Consider the following 19,569-nt stretch of genomic DNA (forward strand, 5'->3'; position numbering starts at 1 on the left):
AAAATATACTTAATCTGTACAGATTTACATAAAACATAGATTTTAATTTTGCATATTGCAATAGACCCTCAGGCCAACATTTCTGAGCGCAAGATGTTTAATTTAAAAAAAATCCTTTTTATATCCCTGCTTGGCTTGCTGCCTGGAAAGTGTTTATTCCTTTCTTTCACAATGTGTAACCATCTCAGTTCAAGCCAGATTTCCAGCATGTGATTTGCAAGAAATCAAGTTCCCCCTCCCATATCTGTCACACTAAACAAATGGTTTATAAATGATTTACAAATAATCAGTTATGTTCATCATTATTCTTGGTAACAGCAGCTTCTTTTCTTTCAGCAAATCAGAGTATTTTTAATCTCTTATTAATAATAACTAAAGTGTCCCATTTAACAATGTACATGATCCATATTTGTGTATTGATCGTTCCCCTTTAAACAGCCAGTCTTTTGCAAATTGAGTGGCTCTGGTAATAATGACAAAGACAGAGATGATATCTAAAACTTTATTTTTCTACACAAACAGCTTGATAAAAGAAAATATTTCTTTCATTATATATTTTCTAAGTCAGCAAAGCACGTCGTGACATTCTATGTTAAACATCATTATTATAGTTATTAGATCAATTTAAGCTTTAAACATACGAACAATGGAATTAAATTAAAAGTTCAACTTAACATTAATGCAGCATTATATTCACTCGCACAAACGACTCTTGTGGAAATATAAACACAAACATCCATGTAAATATTGAATACCTTAATTCCCATTAAATTTGTCAGGTTAGTATAATCTTCTCCTAAAACAAATTAAATAGCTTACAGAGCTTATTAACACAGACTTCTATACAGAATTGTAAAAGAAAAGAAAAAGTAAACCCCACAATAATTACATGATACGCCACAGTCCTGCCTCTGGAGACTGAAATTACCAAAAGTGACTTGTGGTTGTTATAACTCTAAATAAAAAATGCTAATAAAGTTCAAATATAACATGACTATCGCTTGAACCATTATAGCAAATGCCTTAATGGTCCACTTGAAAAAGTAAATCTTTTGGGCATTTTTTGGCCTTTAGAGTTCATTATTTGTTTTCACTTGCTCTAACTATACATGTCATGACTGGTTAACTTCATGAGATGGAGAGTCATCCAGAACAGAACAGGAGAACAGTTACCATGAAGTCAAGTCTTAGGACAGTCAGTTAATTCCTCTGTTGACTTCTGCGCTATTGCAGGAGGTAGAGAATGAGAGTTGGGAGCATGATGTCCAGCCACAACTCCTGGATATGGATATTAAATACAAGAATTGCGTTTGGACAATCAACACCAGACTTCCTGTCAAGTTTTGGTTGAACAGTCACAGCAACCTTTAGGCTTGGGATTCAGTCCTGCAGTGGATGGTTTGATAAAATACCCTGGAAGATTAATTGAAACACATAGAAAAATAGCTATGATAAAATGTGCAGAGTTCTTTCAAAAATTTGTAGCCTGTCAGCAGACTGATAATTAAAATATAAGCCATGAGTAGAAATGTGGTATTGAACTCTCAAATGCTTCAAAAATGTTTAAATATTCATTTTTTTTTTTAAATCTGTGAACCAGCTTATTAATGAGTTAAAGTGAAAAAATTAATTATTCCAATACTTACATAATGCACCATCAACAATATAGTAATTATAGTCCCAGAGAAGTTGTTATTAATCATGTATCCATATGCACATGGAACATTAAGCTATTTTTTCTTACTTTTTGAGGGTGTTTTTAATAAATATTTCTAAGTCCGCTCTCCTCTGCATCCATCTTCCACTACTTCTCGTTCATTTTGCCTGTCCCTTGTCCCCCTCTCTGTCTCTTCACCGATGTCCATCTCATTTCATGCAGGAGTGAGGTTACCTAAGAGACTGGGCTTCAATGAAGAAAATCTCCTTTTCTACAATTAACTGTGAAAGTGACAGAAGGGAGGGATCTGCATAGGGCTCCACACTAAGAGAAGGTATGGAGAGAGAGGAAAGATAGGACAGTCAAAGGCAGGTAGTAAGACATGAAGACATTAAATTTTCTTAAATTTGAATATCAAAAATATTGCCCAAATTGAAGTGTGTTTGCTGACCACATCTATGGATGAATTTTGGATAAACCTTGCACTACTTTGCAGAGGTTGCATTGATTAATTGCAATGTTTAGTTGCTATTTTAGATTTATTGAACATTATATGTATAGTTTTTAGACTAAATCACTAGATATATTTTTTGTTGTGTTACTTTCCACACACTCAGATTGCTTTGTAAGTTTCACATCTCACACTTGAATTGGGATTAGGCCAAATTAGGTTGCATTGCACTGATCGCAGTGGAAATGCATCATGTTTCACCATAATCTCTTAAAATTCAGAGGGAGTGACCAGTGGTTTAGGATGGAGAGATGTGCACAAAAGGGTGTGGCGTGGGAATGTTGCCAAAGGTCAGGAGTGAGGGTGAAAGGTCAGGGGTCAGAGCCAGCTGGACAGCACACAAGAGGAGATGAGGGTGAGAAAAGGAGGGGAGGGAGTAGTCCACAGACTGATTGACTGACTGCGCCCAATTGGAACATTAACATTGAAATGATGGGAGACTCACTGACCAATGGCTGATCAGGGAAAACCTGTGACACACTTGTGTAATGATCCGTAGAATTGAGAAGTGACATGATTTTCATCTTGGATGCAAAAGCAGTTAAAAAAGATTTAGCAGTGAATTTCAAGCTGCTATTTACTGACTTTATGGAGTTATTGAAATCCACACTGCAAATGTTCTTAGATACCAATAAAACATAAACCAGTGCTAACATTCTAGAAAGGTATTAGAAAATGTAATATTTGCAAATGAATGCATGTTTTCTATAATTTAGTAGATTAGCTGCTCATCGTGGTGCATGCCTAATATCACTATTTGATTTTTAATGTTTTTTTAATTGACAGCAGATATAATAAATTATAGTATCAAGCACAAGATATTTCCTGTGTTGCATGGTTTCATTTGTTATATCAAGGAGCTATATAAGGAGATACAATCATTTATAAATTGATAAAGAATAACACAGGTATTTGGAGGGATTATTTATTTACTTAAAAAAATAAGACATTTTGTTATGTATATAAAAACAGATAAACATACAAAACATACTATTTTGTATCAACTTCTTTGACATATGCAATTCTGCAATAGATAAAATTTATATACAGTTTATCATATTAAATAAGGCTTCATCATGTCCTGCTTCCATGGTTTATCAATTCTCTGTGTACCTCAAGGGTAAAGGAAGGAGGGTGAACGTCTGTATTGCAGATCTTCTGAGAGGCCAGCGAATGTCAGGTCAGTGAGTGCAGCAGGCAGTATGGATCAGGGCCATACTGGGCTGACAAACTCGAGGCCCCAGCCAAGGGGGTCAACATGCAAATAGTAACCCCAAGTTGAAAGGCACATAGATGATCAATTTTCCCACATTTTTCCTGCTGCCCATAAATGTGAATGTGCACGCCTACAAAACAGAAACATTTTTTCTTTTGGGCGAGTGGGCGATCGTGGCTCAAGCCTTGTAATCGGAAGGTTGCCGGTTCGAGCCCCGGCTTGGACAGTCTCGGTCATTGTGTCCTTGGGCAAGACACTTCACCCGTTGCCTACTGGTGGTGGTCAGAGGGCCCGGTGGCGCCAGTTTCCAGCAGCATCGCCTCTGTCAGTGCGCCCCAGGGTGGCTGTGGCTACAATGTAGCTTGCCATCACCAGTGTGTGAATGGTGGATGACTGGATGTGTAAAGCACTTTGGGGTCCTTAGGGACTAGTAAAGCGCTATACAAATACAGGCCATTTACCATTTACTTTTTTTCCCCCTTGTTCGGCCGGCTGGGTGAGGGTGAGGGATTAAACGATGCCTGCTCTTGTAAATGACACATGTAGAAAATTTACATGTCATATTCATTAAATGCAAAGATTAAAAAACGTTTTCATATCTAATTAAATCCAATATTAACAACAGAGGAGGCAGATATGATGTCATAACTTAGCATTAAAACAATCAGGATCACGGCCCCCAAGGTTCACTGGATTGGTGGTGTAACTGAACACAGCATGAATTTTAAACCAAGGGGTGCACATGTCAGTATAGGAAAATGTGTTAATTTTTTCATACAGCACAATGGAAATGTTAACATTTTCATTACATTAAGGGGCACTGGCCCTCATTCATCCAGCACATGTGCTGCAGATAAAATTCAGTTTTTCTGTCTCGGGCAAACCTACCCACTGCTGCCCCCCAGTGGCCTCCATGGCACCACTAACAGCACTGCCATAATCCCTTTGAGGTCCTTCTCCTGGTAACCAGTTCTGGTAACAGCTAGACGTTGACCTAATCCAGAACCAAAAATTAAATTGAACAGTGTAGCGTAGACCCAGCCACACATAGGATGATGTAGCATTCTTTGCCTTTTGAGCAACCTGGTCCTGTATGTTTTTGGTCTTAATGTCAATAAGATCAAAATAATGTTTCCTGCAGTAACTCAGAGCTTCAATCCATGTCATGTTTTCTTGAATTAATATCATGATTCCTTCTGGAAGAAAACGTGAAGAGAATTACTTAATTGCATAATTTGTAATGCAAAACAAAATCAAAGATGTGATATTTTAAACATACCTTGGTGCAAATTTTGACTGGTTACACTGGCCGTTACGGTTGAGGAATGTGTGGTGTTCTGGGCTGAAGTCCCTATGTATGCTGTAGTGTTTGGGGCTGAAGTCTCTATGTATGCTGTAGTGTTTGGGGTTGAAGTCTCTATGTATGCTGTAGTGTTTGGGGTTGAAGTCTCTATGTATGCTGTAGTGTTCTGGCCTAAAGTCCCTATGTATGCTGTAGTGTTTGGGGTTGAAGTCTCTATGTATGCTGTAGTGTTTGGGGTTGAAGTCTCTATGTATGCTGTAGTGTTTGGGGTTGAAGTCTCTATGTATGCTGTAGTGTTCTGGCCTAAAGTCCCTATGTATGCTGTAGTGTTTGGGGTTGAAGTCTCTATGTATGCTGTAGTGTTTGGGGTTGAAGTCTCTATGTATGCTGTAGTGTTTGGGGTTGAAGTCTCTATGTATGCTGTAGTGTTCTGGCCTAAAGTCCCTATGTATGCTGTAGTGTTTGGGGTTGAAGTCCCTATGTATGCTGTAGTGTTTGGGGTTGAAGTCCCTATGTATGCTGTAGTGTTTGGGGTTGAAGTCTCTATGTATGCTGTAGTGTTTGGGGTTGAAGTCTCTATGTATGCTGTAGTGTTTGGGGTTGAAGTCTCTATGTATGCTGTAGTGTTTGGGGTTGAAGTCTCTATGTATGCTGTAGTGTTTGGGGTTGAAGTCTCTATGTATGCTGTAGTGTTTGGGGTTGAAGTCTCTATGTATGCTGTAGTGTTTGGGGTTGAAGTCTCTATGTATGCTGTAGTGTTTGGGGTTGAAGTCTCTATGTATGCTGTAGTGTTCTGGGCTGAAATCCCTACGTTTGCTGTAGTGTTTTGGACTGATGTCCCTGTATGTGCTGTAGTGATCTGGGCTGAAATCCCCATGAATGCTGTAGTGTTCTGGGTTGAAATTCCTATGTAGGTTGTAGTGTTCTGGGCTGAAGTCTCTTTCTGTATTGTAGTGTTCTGGGGTGAAATCTCTATATGTGCTGTAGTGTTTGGGACTGAAATCCCTGTCTGTGTTGTTGGGATCTGGGCTGAAATTCCTCCCAGGGTTGTTAATATAGAGTCACCACCTGTAGTTAAATTCACAGTAGTTGCAGGAGGTGGCTGTGTCAAAGATGGCATTTCTGTAGTTGTACTTTGGAGATGAGTACTTGATGTAGGTGACATAAACTCTGTGGTATTTGGTGTTCTCACTCCACCTGCAGCTGTTCCTTCTGTTGTGGTAATGGTGCTTGACTGTTTGGTAGCAGCAGCTGCAATCAAATTAATTTGAAGTACATTTGTCTCAATTACAGGCCACTGTCTATTGTGAATGGCAGTGTTGAAAATGATTTCCTTGATGTAAAAGTGAGTAATGAGTGGACAGATATAGATTGTTGTGTCTTGTGTAATAGAAAACAAAAAGTTATAATATAACTTTGCTGACATAGTAAATACATACAATTTATAAATAAATAACACAAACTTACCCCCATGGCAAACAAAATTGAGTTGGTTACTGCAGTTTTGCTCATTCCACTTCCCATTATCTTGAAATACTGCAGCAACACAATCCTGATTTGGAAGATAGCTGGGCTGAGAAGCTCTCCAGAAACGAAAAGATGAGTTACTTCCATCTGACCATTTCCAGGGGTCTTTGAACAGCCCAATCCAGACAGTTTGTGATGCAGACACGTTGAGCACGGCCATATTCCCTGCTTCAGAGTGTATGCTAACTAGATCAGATGGCAAGCCCCTGCAATGACTCCAAGCATCCCACCACGATTTGGACTCATTAACAAAAATGAAATCACCAGTATGTGTCCCTGTAATGTAATTAAATGTATTATTATTATTATTGTTGTTGTTATTATTGATCTCTGAAATAAATTATTGTAATTTTACTTACCATGACAAACAAACTTTCTTAGAACTCCACAGGCACTGACAAACCACCCACCAAATTGATCCATTGCTGCACATTCTTCTTGATTATTTGTTATTACTTCTCCTGAGTTCCACTTAAAAAAATCTGTTACTTGACCAGGCAAAGACCAATGCCACATCCATACAGCTCCGATCTCCAGTCCTATCCAAGTGTTTTCAGTTATATTTGAAGCTAAAGAAACCAGATTATTCATATCTTCTAAGTTGTAAATTGTTGCTAAATCAGTGTACATATCTCTGCAATAACTCTTGGCTTGTGTGTAGTTCTCAGTGAGAGTAATAAGGTGAAAGTCTGAAGATCCCAGTGTGAAAAAGCAAAAAACTGTGGAAGTACAGAAAAAATATTTCTTTTTCATCATGTTATGTTTAATCAAACTTTATATAGCTAAATTTATATAAATTGTAAATACAAATGTATCATACTAACCTGACAAAAAAGTCAAATAAGCAGCAGAGGTCCTTTTCATCGTGGTTAGTCTATTGTTTTTAGTCATGATGACAAACTGCAAAGCAACAAGCCAAAATATGTTACACATATAATACTGCTCACCATATTGCTCTGTTCTGATCAGCTGCTGCTCCTATAAGGTGCAAGCAGTTTCAGGCAGCACAGTGTTTGCAGGAGGAATGCCACCTGGCTTGTTAACAGCCACCTTCTCACAAACTAACAAAAAGCAAAGCAGTTTTTCAAGTTTATTTTGATTGCCTGCATACTGTAGGCCATATGAGTTTTCTTGTTTGTTGAGATGCATTTATATGAGAATATTCACCAGGTAGGTCTAGAATGCAGGTGTCAATGTCTAGTTGTTCTAACTGAAATAAAACAAATTTGTTTTGCTTGTAAAATGTCCTGCAAATGGTACAAAATAAACTGAACCTCAGCTTATGAGGTTTTAGGAGGCAGTGCAACTAATTCACGAGAACAAAAATGCAAGTCATTCTCCAGCCCAGGAGAAAAAACGTTGGACAAAAATGGTCTTTAGAAGAACAGAACACTGTGTTCAATATTTTGAATAGTGGAAAATATTACTGCACTAATAAATCACTGGTGCAAGAACAAGTTGTGCAATACTGTATATACCCCTTCCTTCTGTCAAAGGGAAAACATTCCAACTCTTTTTGTAGGTGTGGCTGTTTAAAACAGCTTGCTCACATTCTAAAATAATAGCATGCCATAATTGGGCTACGCAAAAACCACACACAGTTTCTGGCTGAATTTACTACTGTTTACTTACATTTTTGTTTACCACTCCCCCTATCATACCCAAAACAATCACTCGCTTGTATTTGTGCAGGTATGAAATGTTCAGTGTTTCTTGAATGCATCACGGATAGCTCGTTTATATACCCTTTGATGTTGTGTATTTTTGGAGCGTAGTGTGCTGAATTTGATAACAGTATATATTGAGAAGATAGATATTATTTAAACTCAAATACTGCACACAATTGTGACGCGATAACCGCCAACCAAATTAGCTGTGATTAAATACTAAATCAAGCTGAACCTCTGCAGCAGGGGTGTCATATGACGGTGCTGTTATGGGTGGTCCCGTGGGACATTTTGGCTCAAGTCGATTGTGGCACTGAGCCATCATGGCCTGTAAACAACAACAGCTTCTGACCGAAGCAAACTGTATCTGAGACTCGGTTTTTATCTAGAAGTGATTCTCAACAATGCTTCGAAGGTGTGTCTGGTATGTAATTCCAACCTTCCAACAACCATGAGGTAGTTGTGAACAGTCGCTTCCTTGGGGTATTACCCCTGAATCTAGCATCGAGCTAATGTTGGCTATATTAGCCGTAAATTAAGCTAACAAGCTAATCTTAGCAAATGCATGTCGAGCGGATTCATTTGCGGACTGTCGATTATTATGCAACATTTTTAGATGCGAAACAAGGTCTGTTTGCTATATCCCAGTTTTACAAAAAAACTACAGAAGGTAGTATCACTTAGACGTGTGAAAACCAAAGCTAATGTTTGCTAATGTTGTTGTATAGCATGGATCTTTGAAGCCGAAGAGTTGCAGCTAACGAGCTATCGATAAAGGCAAACTCCGACATTGTCTATTTGTCGTAATTAGTTAGGCGTTGTAGTTTTTACAGAATACGGACAATGAATTTGCTTTTTGTTCTAGTAAGGTCTAGTATGTACTTAATAGTGACTCGGCGGTAGCGCTACTGCGTACCTTTAGCAACGTTTTGGCAAACATGAAACGCTAACGCACACTGATTAATGTAAGAAAATATTTGTACGTATAAACATTACCTGCCACGAGAATTCTTTCCCTTTTATTTGTCCAGTTTTTTGAGGAGGGGTGATTTGTTTGCTTTTTTGGGGGGGTGGTGGTGAAGATTTTTGAGTTCAACTTAGCTAAATAAACGGACCTTTTTATGTTCAGTGATTTATGGTTATAGATTTGTACGTGGCCAGCTAACTCACTTATGGAAAATTGGTTTCTCTGCCACTTAATGCAATCGCAGCTATAAGACTGCCACTACTTTATTTCTGAAATGGGAGAAATAATGATATAATCTTGGCAAACTCTCAACATTTGAGAACTGAAAGACACCAAATTTGTAATGATTAACAAAATACCCCCCCCCTTTTTTTCCTTTTTCTTCTTTTTTTTTTTTTTGAGAAGTTGCAACCAAATCATGTTTGGCAACTTTAGCTCAAAAATAATAATCGTCAAAGTCAGTCTCTGTTATCTTTTAATCAAGATAGATCAGAAAGGTTTGCATAGCTTATTATATCCCTTTTTCTTATCACTTTCAGATTGATATCCTTCGAACGGGACGTTTTTCTTTTCAGCGGGCAGCTTACAAGCCATGTCCTCACAGCAACCTAACAGCTCAGCCTCCAACAGCCCCACCAGCATCTTAGGATCTCCGTTTTCAGTCATCAGTCCCTCACTTAACTCCCCAGTGGTGCCACACTCTCTGGGATTTGGACCCATCAGCAACAGTCAGGTAATTCATATGCATGAGGGTGTATGTATTGTACTGATGTCACAGTGCACTTAACTCTTATTTTTAAAACATGCATCCTCTGTAGCCTGAGAGCCATGATGCTTGTTTAAACTGGGCCGAATATACACAGCCACTTAAGATACACTGTAGTGGAAAAAAAACACTTTACTGACTATTTACATTACTCCACTTATAGAGGCAGGCATTTTTGAATAATGCCTCTTAACAGAAGGCGTTGTAAGCAAAAATTGTCACAGTTAGTGCTAATAACAAAAGGGCATTTGATTATGAAAATATTTCTGTATTTATGTGTAAAAATGAAAATAACTAAGAAATAGTGTCTGTCATAAACTGTGTAGGATGCACCACTGGATATTGCAGAGTAAAAGTTGTTAAATCCAGTAGCTGTGACTCTTAGTATTTCGCTGTTCACATGGATTATGCCATATTATGTGGAAAAATCAGAACAACATAAGATACCTTAATTAGTAGATATACATGAATAGGTGATGGTGAGAAACTCAAAGTTATAGTGTGAACTCAAAATTTGGAGGTTTTTAGTGTAGCACATGATCAATTTCATCTAGAAACAGCCATCAGGCTTTTGTCATCCATTTGGGGTATACGCGTTTTTTCCCAGTGACCAGAGCTAAATATCCACGATAATTATCCCAGTTTAAATGCACTCACAAAAGTAATAATGAGTCTCGTATCAATTTGCCTTCTTGTGGATATAATTTAGATATTTTAAGATATTTTTGAAGGAATAAACAGTGTTTTTGTCTTGTTTTTGGGTTTTTTTTTTTTTTTGCCTAATTTTGACAGCCCTAGCCTCCAGTTATTCAAATTGGTGGAAAATGCTGTCTGGCCATTATATACAAATAATGACATTGTTACATTGTTTCCCTTGTTTTATTTGGTTGCAATCGTACCCAGATTTCATCTTCAGCGCCTATATCAGGGATGCACTCAGTCAGCAGCTCAGAAGACATCAAGCCTCCGTTTGGCCTGAGGCCCATGCAGGCTCACAGCCCGGGAATAATGTTGTCTCAGAAACGATTGTGTGTCATCTGTGGGGACCGCTCTTCTGGTGAGTGAACTTAATCAGCACAAGGTAAAGGACAGAAGTGAAACATCAGCTGACGAATATTTCAACCCATGATAACATTTTCATGTAGTGGATCTTACTTATTACAAATGATAGCAAAAAGTTTCCCCAACTCATACATGCAGGTTGATGTTGTCTTCCTTCCAGTCTTCTCATTGGGCCGTAATGTTAGTTTTCCCCCCCCCCCCATTATGTTACAGGCAAGCACTATGGAGTGTACAGCTGTGAGGGTTGCAAAGGTTTCTTTAAACGAACTGTGCGAAAAGACCTGAGCTACACCTGCAGGGATAACAAAGAGTGCCTGGTTGACAAACGCCAGCGCAATCGCTGCCAGTACTGCCGCTACCAGAAGTGCCTGGCCATGGGAATGAAGAGGGAAGGTATGCAAAGTATTAGAATATTGCCGTAGAGAGCTTGTTTGGCAGTCAGACGGTTTAGCAACGCGTTTTGTTCTGACTTGTCTTACATGTAGCTGTACCCACAGTGATAAGTCAAAATGTTGTATGTTAGCGGTAAAAAAAAACTAGCTGTGAATTAAAATTTCATGAAGTTATTAATTATACAGAGTTAAGCCTAAATAAAACAGTTTAAGTAAATGTGGACTATTGATAACATACATTAGGACAGACAGGTTTGTTGGGGCTGGTGCAACTAACCTGTCTCCAATTCAAATCTTTCTCCATCTTTCACTAGCAATCAAACTTGTAAAGGACATAACAGAAGATGGAAAAGTTGAAGGATGGATGAGTATGACATTGAATTCTTGAGGATACTGTATTTTAATGTCACATGGAGAATTAGAAATTGCTAGAAATGCAAAGTTCATGACATTTGTGTGTGAATTTGACCTGGGAATGATGGAGAGTGATGACTGCTGTGGTGTACTGCCAAATGTAGTATGTGGCACTTGTCTAATAAACAGTAATCCAAGGAGTTCTAATTTTGGTTGCTGTTAAGGGCACAGATCGGATTCGTATAGCTGCAGTTTTCAGTGTCTGATTGCCTAGTGATAATGGCAGATTATCCCTCAGTGTCAGCATTTTAAGAAGAGTCCTGGCTTGTGTTGCTTATACCGCTTCAAAATTACTTAAGTTTTAAGTAATATAATACCAATACAACAATTCATAGTCAGTTTTGAAAATTCTGAAAAAAAGGGGCGGGAGGAAGAGCATGTGTGAAAACCTTCAAATTAACATGCACGGCTGCTTGACTGCTTTAAATGGAGAAAGATTATTTTAAGTTGGTCCAAAACATTTTGTTTTTGGGTTCAAAGGCTTGTATTTGTATGTTTATGCTTAGCTTCATTCTTGTGCTACATAAACCACTCTCTACTGAGCTTCCACTGGTGAACATCCACACAGATATTATATAGAGTCGAGTTCTGATTTGACCCTAAGGTTCTGAGCAGAAAACCCTAATTTATTTATAGTTTAAACTTGAATGAACATCTGGTTGTACACATTAATACACAACAGTAGATAATTGTTTCATTTCCACTGTAAATTAGATCCAGTGAACTTGTCTTCACCTTTAAAACATGATGTCTAGCCAGATTCTTTACTTTGGCTTTGAACACTGAGTCATATTCTTCAGCATGCACTAAAAACAAATATGTAGCACCGCGTTGTTTAATTTTTGCAATGTGACTAAAAGAAAAGTAAGCATGTCTCAGACTGATGCTGAAAAACTAGTTCATGCATTTATTATATGTAGGCAGGGCTATTGTTATTCATTATCCTCATCTCACACTAAATGCTCCCAGAAAGGCCTCGAGTAATTCCAAAACACAGCAGTGTGAGTGCTAACTGGGACTAAAAATATTTCTCTCATATTAGATTTTCTTCATTGCCTTCTTGTTGAATCCAGAATTGAATTTAAAATCCTTCTCATATACAAAGTTTTGAATGATCATTTCCCATCATATACCGCCCCACCCTGGAGTTTCTGAAAGTAAAATGGGAGACAGAGCTTCAGCTATTAGGCCCCTCTACTGTAAAACCAGCTCCCAGTTTGTACTGGGGAGACAAATGCCTATTCTTTTAAGATTAGATTTAAAACTTTCCCTTTTGATCAAGTTTATAGCTGGGGCTAGAACCCTCTTAGTTATGCTGCAGTAGGCTTAGGCTGCTAGGGAATTTGGGCCCTGAACCTTTCTTCTTTTCACTTTGTGTGTTTATACATCACTGTTGCATTTAGAGGTTTCAACCAGCAGCAGTAATTATTAAACTGTGGCTCTTCTTTGCTTTCTCCCTCTGCTCCCAATCTTTGTCCTCAACCCGCACTTTGGTGCCTCCGCTCACCCCCAACCAGTCGCAGCAGGTGGGGGTGAAGCTGGTTGTGCCAAAGGATTACTTCCTTTTAAAAAGGACTTTTTCCTTCCCAGTGTCACCAAGGGCTTGCTCACAGGGGGTCGACTGATTCTTTGGGTTTCCTTTGTAATACTGTAGGGTCTTTACCCTACAGTATAAAGAGCCTTGATGCGACTGTTGTTTTGATTTAGTACTACATAAATAAGATAAAGTAAAATTCAGTTGAATTTTGGGTCCCACCACTCAGTTAAAATTGATAACAATTCACTACATTAAAAGTCATATACATCTATATTGCTCTTACTAAGTTTTGTCTCTATAGCAGACTTTCTCAGTGCATCAGAAAATGATTGCACATAGTCAGAACACTTTGCATTTTAACTCTTACAAGCATCATTGATGGTCTGTTTGTGTGTTTTGTGTGATGCAGCGGTACAAGAGGAACGACAGAGGAACCGAGAGCGGGAAGGCGAGCTGGAATTCAGTGTTGGAGTGAATGACGAGATGCCTGTGGAGAAGATCTTGGAGGCAGAGACGGCTGTGGAGCAAAAGACTGAGCTTCACTCAGACGGAGGCTCTGCAGGAAACTCGGTGAGTGGTTGGAACGTAAATGCATTTACATGGCAGCACTATAAGCAGAATGATAGCTGTGTTTATTAAGATGAAACCTTACTAAAATTACTGGAAGCATTGATTGTCTTTTTTTTTTTTTTTCGTTTCAGCCACATGATGCTGTTAGCAACATCTGTCAGACTGCAGACAAACAGCTGTTTGCCCTGGTGGAGTGGGCAAAAAGAATCCCTCATTTCTCTGAACTGCCCCTTGATGATCAGGTCATCCTTCTGCGTGCAGGTATGAACAAGCACACACAAGTGATCTGATCAGCTCTGATGTTATAAGTTTATCAAAGGCACCTTACAGTATTCTTCTGAAATGGCCAAAGATGTCCTTTTATGCTGGTTATTGTAATTCTTAACATACAGTTACATTGCTATCTAAGTTATTGTTGTTTGGAGCCGTTTAATTATATTTGTGTATTTGAATACTCTATAAATTGCATACCCTATAAAACTAAGCAGTGCTAAGAATTAGTGTACGAGAATGTCTAGTAAAAACAAAGTGTAGAGGAAACTTTTAAAAGGCTGTGAGTTAATGACCACATTTCTGCCCAATTTTGCTGAAATGTTTTAGAAAATATTTTTGAAGTAGTGACTGTTCCTAACTCCGGTTGTTATGTGTCTGGTAATTCCCCAGAAGACTTTTTTTTTTTTTTTTTTTTGCCCAGAAAGGAAAGTGGCAATAACAACTTTTTTTCCCCATGCCACAGTGGTTCAGAACCCTGAGGACATAAATCTCACAGCAGCGGGGATGGTGTATACAGTTGCACTAAACTGTCTTTGTATTATTGCCTACAACTTAAGGGAGAAAGGACTCTGAGACACAGGAGTCTTTGTTTTAAATGTCATGATGAATTAAAATCTTATTGCTTTTTACATATCTGTGTGTAAATGGACTTAATTTCTCAGGGTGGAATGAGCTTCTGATCGCCTCGTTCTCCCATCGTTCCATTCCTTTGAAGGATGGAGTTCTTCTTGCCTCTGAGCTACAGCGCGATAACGCACACAGTGCGGGAGTTGGAGCCATTTTTGACAGGTACATTGATGGAAGTAAAGAATTGCCAGGATACAAACATATAAGCTGCGCTTGACTGCAATGATTTGTTATAAAAATGTATTGTCTAATTTGACTTTTGTTTTTGATACAGAGAAAGTGTGCAGAGCGCAGAGGTCGGCGCCATATTTGATAGGTAAAGTTCCTCGTGTTTAACGTTCTGAGTGTCTTACACAGTGTAGGCTCAGTGTTTTTGTTTAATGCTTTGAAACCTTGCATTCTTTTTCAGAGTTCTCACTGAGCTCGTCAATAAGATGAGAGATATGCAAATGGATAAAATAGAGCTGGGCTGCCTTCGAGCCATTGTCCTGTTTAACCCAGGTACTTAACATGGAAGAAATTAGAAACATTTAACTATTTCTTCAAAAAAATGTTTTGGGCTTTTTTTTAATTTTCTGCATTCTTCATGTAGATGCTAAAGGGCTCTCCAACACCGGTGAGGTGGAGCTCCTCAGAGAAAAGGTCTATGCATCATTGGAAGCTTACTGCAAACAGAAATATCCAGAGCAGCAAGGAAGGTAATGGTCCTCTGCTGTAACAGTCTTGGTTGTAGTCCTGTCTCGTACATTTTGATCTTGTTAAGTGAGATGATATCCTCTCTGTTCCCTGCAGGTTTGCTAAGCTCCTCCTTCGACTGCCAGCACTGCGATCTATTGGCTTGAAGTGCTTGGAGCATCTTTTCTTCTTCAAGCTGATCGGTGACACACCTATTGACACTTTCCTAATGGAAATGCTTGAAGCTCCCCATCAGTTGTCTTAGATAAGAAGCGTGTACTGTGGTTAGATAGCTGAAGCCTGGGCAGCGGGCGTGGGACTGGAGTGGCACTTTAAGTTCTTTGAAGATTTGTCGATTTGTCTCACTGCTGTCTGCGTTACACTTCTTTTAGTGCGGCACAGATTTGCGCTTTAGACCAAACCCAAGGCTTGGCATGATCTACAAGCTGGTGCTATATGTTTAATTAACTTCATGTGTAACTATGGGTAAACACAAGTATCTTTTGAAAATATAAACATTTACATATTTCCCTCACAGGATAAACTATAATTTGGATATACATTTTTGTATAAACTTTTTAGACACCTCAGATTTTAAGATTGTTTCTCCAAATGATGGGATACATGAGAGGACGGCAACCAGATTCTTTTCTTAACGCGTTAACGACGCACCCTTTTTATAAATTTACACTCAACTCAGATCTAAAAGTGCATTATTGTACCAAACGACAGCTTCGAGTTTACTTGTATCCATTGCACATGATAAAATCCAGCAGTGACCCTGAGACAGAAGACAAGTGAGCAGTTGAAACTGTCAGGCCAGACTCGTACTGCTTATCAGGGTCAGCTTTATGTGTCTCATATACGTATATATGCAGAGTGTTGTTTACTTTGCCATTTAAAAGAATAATTATGTTAGGGTTAATGATTAGACTTTTCTGCACATTTGCAATGTGCTGTTTCTAAACCATACATTTAACAAATGCCTGACCTCTGAATGGTCAAGTGTTTGTCTTTTGGTGCTATTTCAGAGATGATTATTGGCGCAGATGCACACCAAACCACAAACCTATGAATATATGCAAAGCTAAAAATTCTTTTGTCAATCTTTGTTTAAAATGTAGCAATACAAAATGTTAAACTAGGTAAGCCTGTCAGTTTTTCAGGGGTTTTACAAATAAAATTATGTCCTGTGGAAAGGGAAGACTCCATTTTGTAATTTATCTTCACAAATCTAAGGTACTGTGCAAAAGTAATTGTTCAGGGACAGTGTATATTGATAAATTTGAACTATGATCAGGAAATACAAATTCTATAATTCTTATTTACCCTTTTTTCTGTTTTCAGCTAGTATAAAGCAGAACGTGTCTTGGGTTGCACTGGATTTGCTGAGACAGTTTCGGCTTTTTTTTTTTTCTTCTTTTTTGAATGCTTGTTTTTCCTACCTATCCTCTTTTTAGATAGCTGTCTTCATCATCGTGATGTCTCTGCATTTTATTGCAAGCAAACAATAATCGCATTTAGCTCCATACCACCTGTGAAAAGACATGAATTTTAAGTCCAGATGAGTGGGCCGTATGTAAACACCAGCTGTAATGGTAAACGTGTCACTGACATCTGTATGCTCTTGAACATAAAAGTGACTTGAAACATGGGTTGTGTGGACTAAAAATAAACAGGCTTAAGTTTTTCTTTCACATGCTTTGTCTGGTCTAAACGTGATTTATTTCTGTATTCATAGAAGAAAAGAAGTTGGGATGACAAAAAAAAATTGCATTTTGCCTTTTTATTGTAGTTGTTACATAGTTTTTGCTGTGGGTATAGATGCAATTGAAGCCTTGGTAGTAAAGCACTTTAGTCCAAGTTCCACAGTGATGTTATGGCACAGGCAGCAGTGTGTGATGGGCTAATGATAAAAATATAAGTGCAATGAAATCAAAGGCTTCCATCTGGATTCTACTGGAGTAACTGGTAAAGCCGATCGCTGGGTGTTCATGTTACAGTCTGAAGTGAAAATCCTACAGCTCTGAGAACCAAAGTGAAACCACCTCCTGGATTAAGCAGAAGTGACACTTTCTTTTAAAACCATGCATGGCTTGGTTTTCTTAAATTATATTTTGAATAACACTGCTTTTAGTCTATAATACACTATTCTACACATGGAGCAAAAAAAAAAAAAAGACAGTCATGACATGTACATCTGTTTACAACATTCCCCTGTATTGCTTCAAACATGTTTTTGCTCTTGAAAAGTCAGTACAACCCGGGAAACGCACTGAGCTCCCAGCTCCTCCTGTAACTTCAGTTTTACTAAGTGGCATGCTACACATCGAGTCTAAGGTGCTGAAAAGGTTCCAGTCAATTCAAAACAAGATAAAAATGGAGTGCTCATTTGATTTCTTTTTTTATGCAGATTTATCACAATGCGCTAAATTATTTTCTCAATGGCTATGTTTCCATCACAGTGAAAATTAAAAGTGAATAGAGATCATATTATGAATTCAGTCAAGGCCATTCCAAATTGATTAACAGCATGTGGACCTCTAAAATATTCAGTTCAGTACAGATTTTGATGTTTTAAAAAGTCTATAAATTAAAACATTTTATGTGCTTCCTAACTAATAATTATAAATGTGCCCCCTGATGGTTTGCATTCATTGAGAATTAAAAAAATACACCCCACATGCCCTGAAAATGGCAAAAATGGCCTGATCTCTCTATAATTTTACCTACACTATGAATGGAGTGAACCTAAGTGAATCTTACAATAAGGCAACAGGATAACAGCTAATGTGCATAGCCAATCCTTAAGTTGTCATAAATATGTTAAAGCTATCTTCATAAACTACTTGATCCAAGACATAGCATGGAACCAAAAAAAAGTAATTCTGCCATGACAAGTTTAAAAACACTGGTTAAAAATAAATCACAGCTCAAGAATGATCTACACTGCAATATTAACCTCTGCTCCCTCCCTGCCCCACAGACCGCACATCTGTAGCAACATTTTCGTTATTATATGTCCCTGAAAACATCTTAATAAATAGCTGTCTCTGAAAGGCACTCTGAAATGTGCAGCTCATAGTCTCTACAAAATAAAACGAAATAAACTCTGTGAAGATTGCTCACTTGTACTTCACCTCACTCCAAGTGTTTCCAGCTGTTCATCGGTGAGAATAGATCACGATGGTGACGATGCGACTTCAGTTCAAACTATAAATGTTTGCATCGTTAGCATTAGTCTGAAACTAGTGGGATCGCCAGTCAAACCTGTAACGGAGCTGTTGGCAATCGCCTTTCTCTCTCTCTTCATATCAACTTTAAAAAATATCTGCGCCGTTTCTCTGATAAATTCCTTCTTATCTAGTAAACTAATGCACGCTTGCCTTGGATATGTTGACTTTGATTAAATATTTAAAAACTGTGCTACTGCTGAATTGCTGGTTAACTGCTGAGTATGTTCTCAGATTCAGATGTCTGAATGGTTAATCAGTGTCAAGGATCTCACTTTCCTTTGAGACCCAACTTTTACATCCAGTGCAATTGTTCCTTATTTGAGCACCTTCTTGAGCAAAACGAAACACAAAACTACCACAGTAGTATATAACAAAATAACCCTCTGCACAAGGCCATCTATTCAATAGATGAAATGTCTTTTTTGTCACGAAAGCTCCTGGGCTGAAACTAAACCCAAACACATTTATTTGAACTGATTTTCTAGCCCTCTCAATTCACTGAAGGCCATGGGGATTAAACTGCCAACTGTTTTGACTCCCTCGGCCTTAAAAAAACCAAACATTTCTGCAGGTGTTTGTATGCAATATCACATTCAAAGCGTAACTGTGATGAAGCCTTATGAAAGCAAATCATGTGTAAACTGTGTTTAACCGGCAAGGGCAAAGCTTAGTGGTTTTAATGCAGCACGCCGTTTCTGCTCCCTCTGCCCATCAGTTCAGGAATAAAATCCTGTTCTCCCTTCTCTTTCGTTAGGAAGCACTTGGTCAAGTCCAGACATACAAAGATGAGATCAACTCATCAAAGCTGGGGTTGGGGAGGGGGATTTTAGTGCCAAACCGGAGCAGAGTAGGTTGACGGGTTGGGTCTTTATGTCCTTATGGGGGGTTTGGGGCAGTGAAAGGGCTTCCAGATAGCGTGGTGTCCCGTGGGGGTCCAGCTCACACTTGCATCTCCGAACCATTAGACAAGCCAAGAGCGTTTGCCTCCTCTGTTGTCAAACCGTTCCTCAGTGTCCTCCTCACTGTGCACACAAGAGGAAAATTCAGAGTGGAAACATAATCTCCTATCATGGAAAAAGTGTTTTGTTTTTTTGCATTGTATTAGTTTACATATGGAGCTGATTGGAGCTTTCTGCTCTGTGTATGATAAGAAATGAGGCCACTCGCCC

At 38.5% G+C, this 19,569-nt stretch overlaps 3 protein-coding genes across 9 annotated transcripts in view; 1 reads left to right on the forward strand and 2 right to left on the reverse strand.

The window, feature by feature from the left end:
- Positions 1–3,092: 3,092 nt before the first annotated feature.
- On the reverse strand, positions 3,093–8,946 carry LOC146377568 (uncharacterized). The gene is made up of 5 exons (XM_084942897.1): positions 8,878–8,946; positions 7,039–7,114; positions 6,574–6,933; positions 4,664–6,490; positions 3,093–4,580 (listed from the first exon to the last, which is right to left on the reverse strand). Exons 2-5 carry the CDS (start codon positions 7,103–7,105, stop codon positions 4,216–4,218), a joined length of 2,619 nt encoding a protein of 872 aa, XP_084799023.1. The 5' UTR covers positions 7,106–7,114; positions 8,878–8,946; the 3' UTR covers positions 3,093–4,215.
- Positions 8,041–16,861, forward strand: LOC146377569 (retinoic acid receptor RXR-beta-A-like). Of its 4 annotated transcripts, none has more exons than XM_084942900.1 (12): positions 8,041–8,296; positions 9,388–9,581; positions 10,518–10,671; positions 10,890–11,069; positions 11,383–11,436; positions 13,429–13,589; positions 13,721–13,850; positions 14,525–14,651; positions 14,764–14,805; positions 14,899–14,990; positions 15,082–15,187; positions 15,282–16,861. In XM_084942900.1, the coding sequence occupies exons 2-12, from the start codon at positions 9,441–9,443 to the stop codon at positions 15,427–15,429; spliced, it is 1,335 nt and encodes a 444-aa protein (XP_084799026.1). In that variant the 5' UTR covers positions 8,041–8,296; positions 9,388–9,440; the 3' UTR covers positions 15,430–16,861. The 4 variants fall into 4 exon arrangements, with proteins under 4 accessions (XP_084799026.1, XP_084799025.1, XP_084799028.1 ...); XM_084942899.1 differs by having other exon boundaries at positions 8,044–8,305; XM_084942901.1 differs by lacking the exon at positions 8,041–8,296 and adding an exon at positions 8,361–8,509.
- A 74-nt stretch (positions 16,862–16,935) lies between these two features.
- fhod3b (formin homology 2 domain containing 3b) overlaps positions 16,936–19,569 on the reverse strand; it is a 92,451-nt gene continuing 89,817 nt past the window's right edge. For all 4 annotated transcript variants that reach the window (XM_084942893.1, XM_084942894.1, XM_084942896.1 and 1 more), the window contains one exon: positions 16,936–19,422. In XM_084942893.1, coding sequence (XP_084799019.1) covers positions 19,340–19,422 — 83 coding nt within the window. In that variant the 3' untranslated portion in view covers positions 16,936–19,339. The remainder of the gene's footprint in view (positions 19,423–19,569) is intronic.

This window comes from Perissodus microlepis, chromosome 11, assembly GCF_051167445.1.
Source record: "Perissodus microlepis isolate ML-2025 ecotype Zambia chromosome 11, ASM5116744v1, whole genome shotgun sequence".
In the NCBI taxonomy this organism is placed as follows: domain Eukaryota; kingdom Metazoa; phylum Chordata; class Actinopteri; order Cichliformes; family Cichlidae; genus Perissodus; species Perissodus microlepis.

What these genes read in the sequence shown, in the direction of transcription:
- LOC146377568 (XM_084942897.1), bottom strand. Translation starts at nt 7,105, where the DNA reads ATGACTAAAAACAATAGACTAACCACGATGAAAAGGACCTCTGCTGCT. An exon ending in TTATTTGACTTTTTTGTCAG is followed by an intron (nt 6,934 to 7,038) that starts GTTAGTATGATA and finishes GTACTTCCACAG; the next exon opens with TTTTTTGCTTTTTCACACTG. An exon ending in AAGAAAGTTTGTTTGTCATG is followed by an intron (nt 6,491 to 6,573) that starts GTAAGTAAAATT and finishes ATTACATTACAG; the next exon opens with GGACACATACTGGTGATTTC.
- LOC146377569 (XM_084942900.1), top strand. Translation starts at nt 9,441, where the DNA reads ATGTCCTCACAGCAACCTAACAGCTCAGCCTCCAACAGCCCCACCAGC. An exon ending in AAAAGTTGAAGGATGGATGA is followed by an intron (nt 11,437 to 13,428) that starts GTATGACATTGA and finishes TGTGTGATGCAG; the next exon opens with CGGTACAAGAGGAACGACAG. An exon ending in GTTGGAGCCATTTTTGACAG is followed by an intron (nt 14,652 to 14,763) that starts GTACATTGATGG and finishes TTTTTGATACAG; the next exon opens with AGAAAGTGTGCAGAGCGCAG.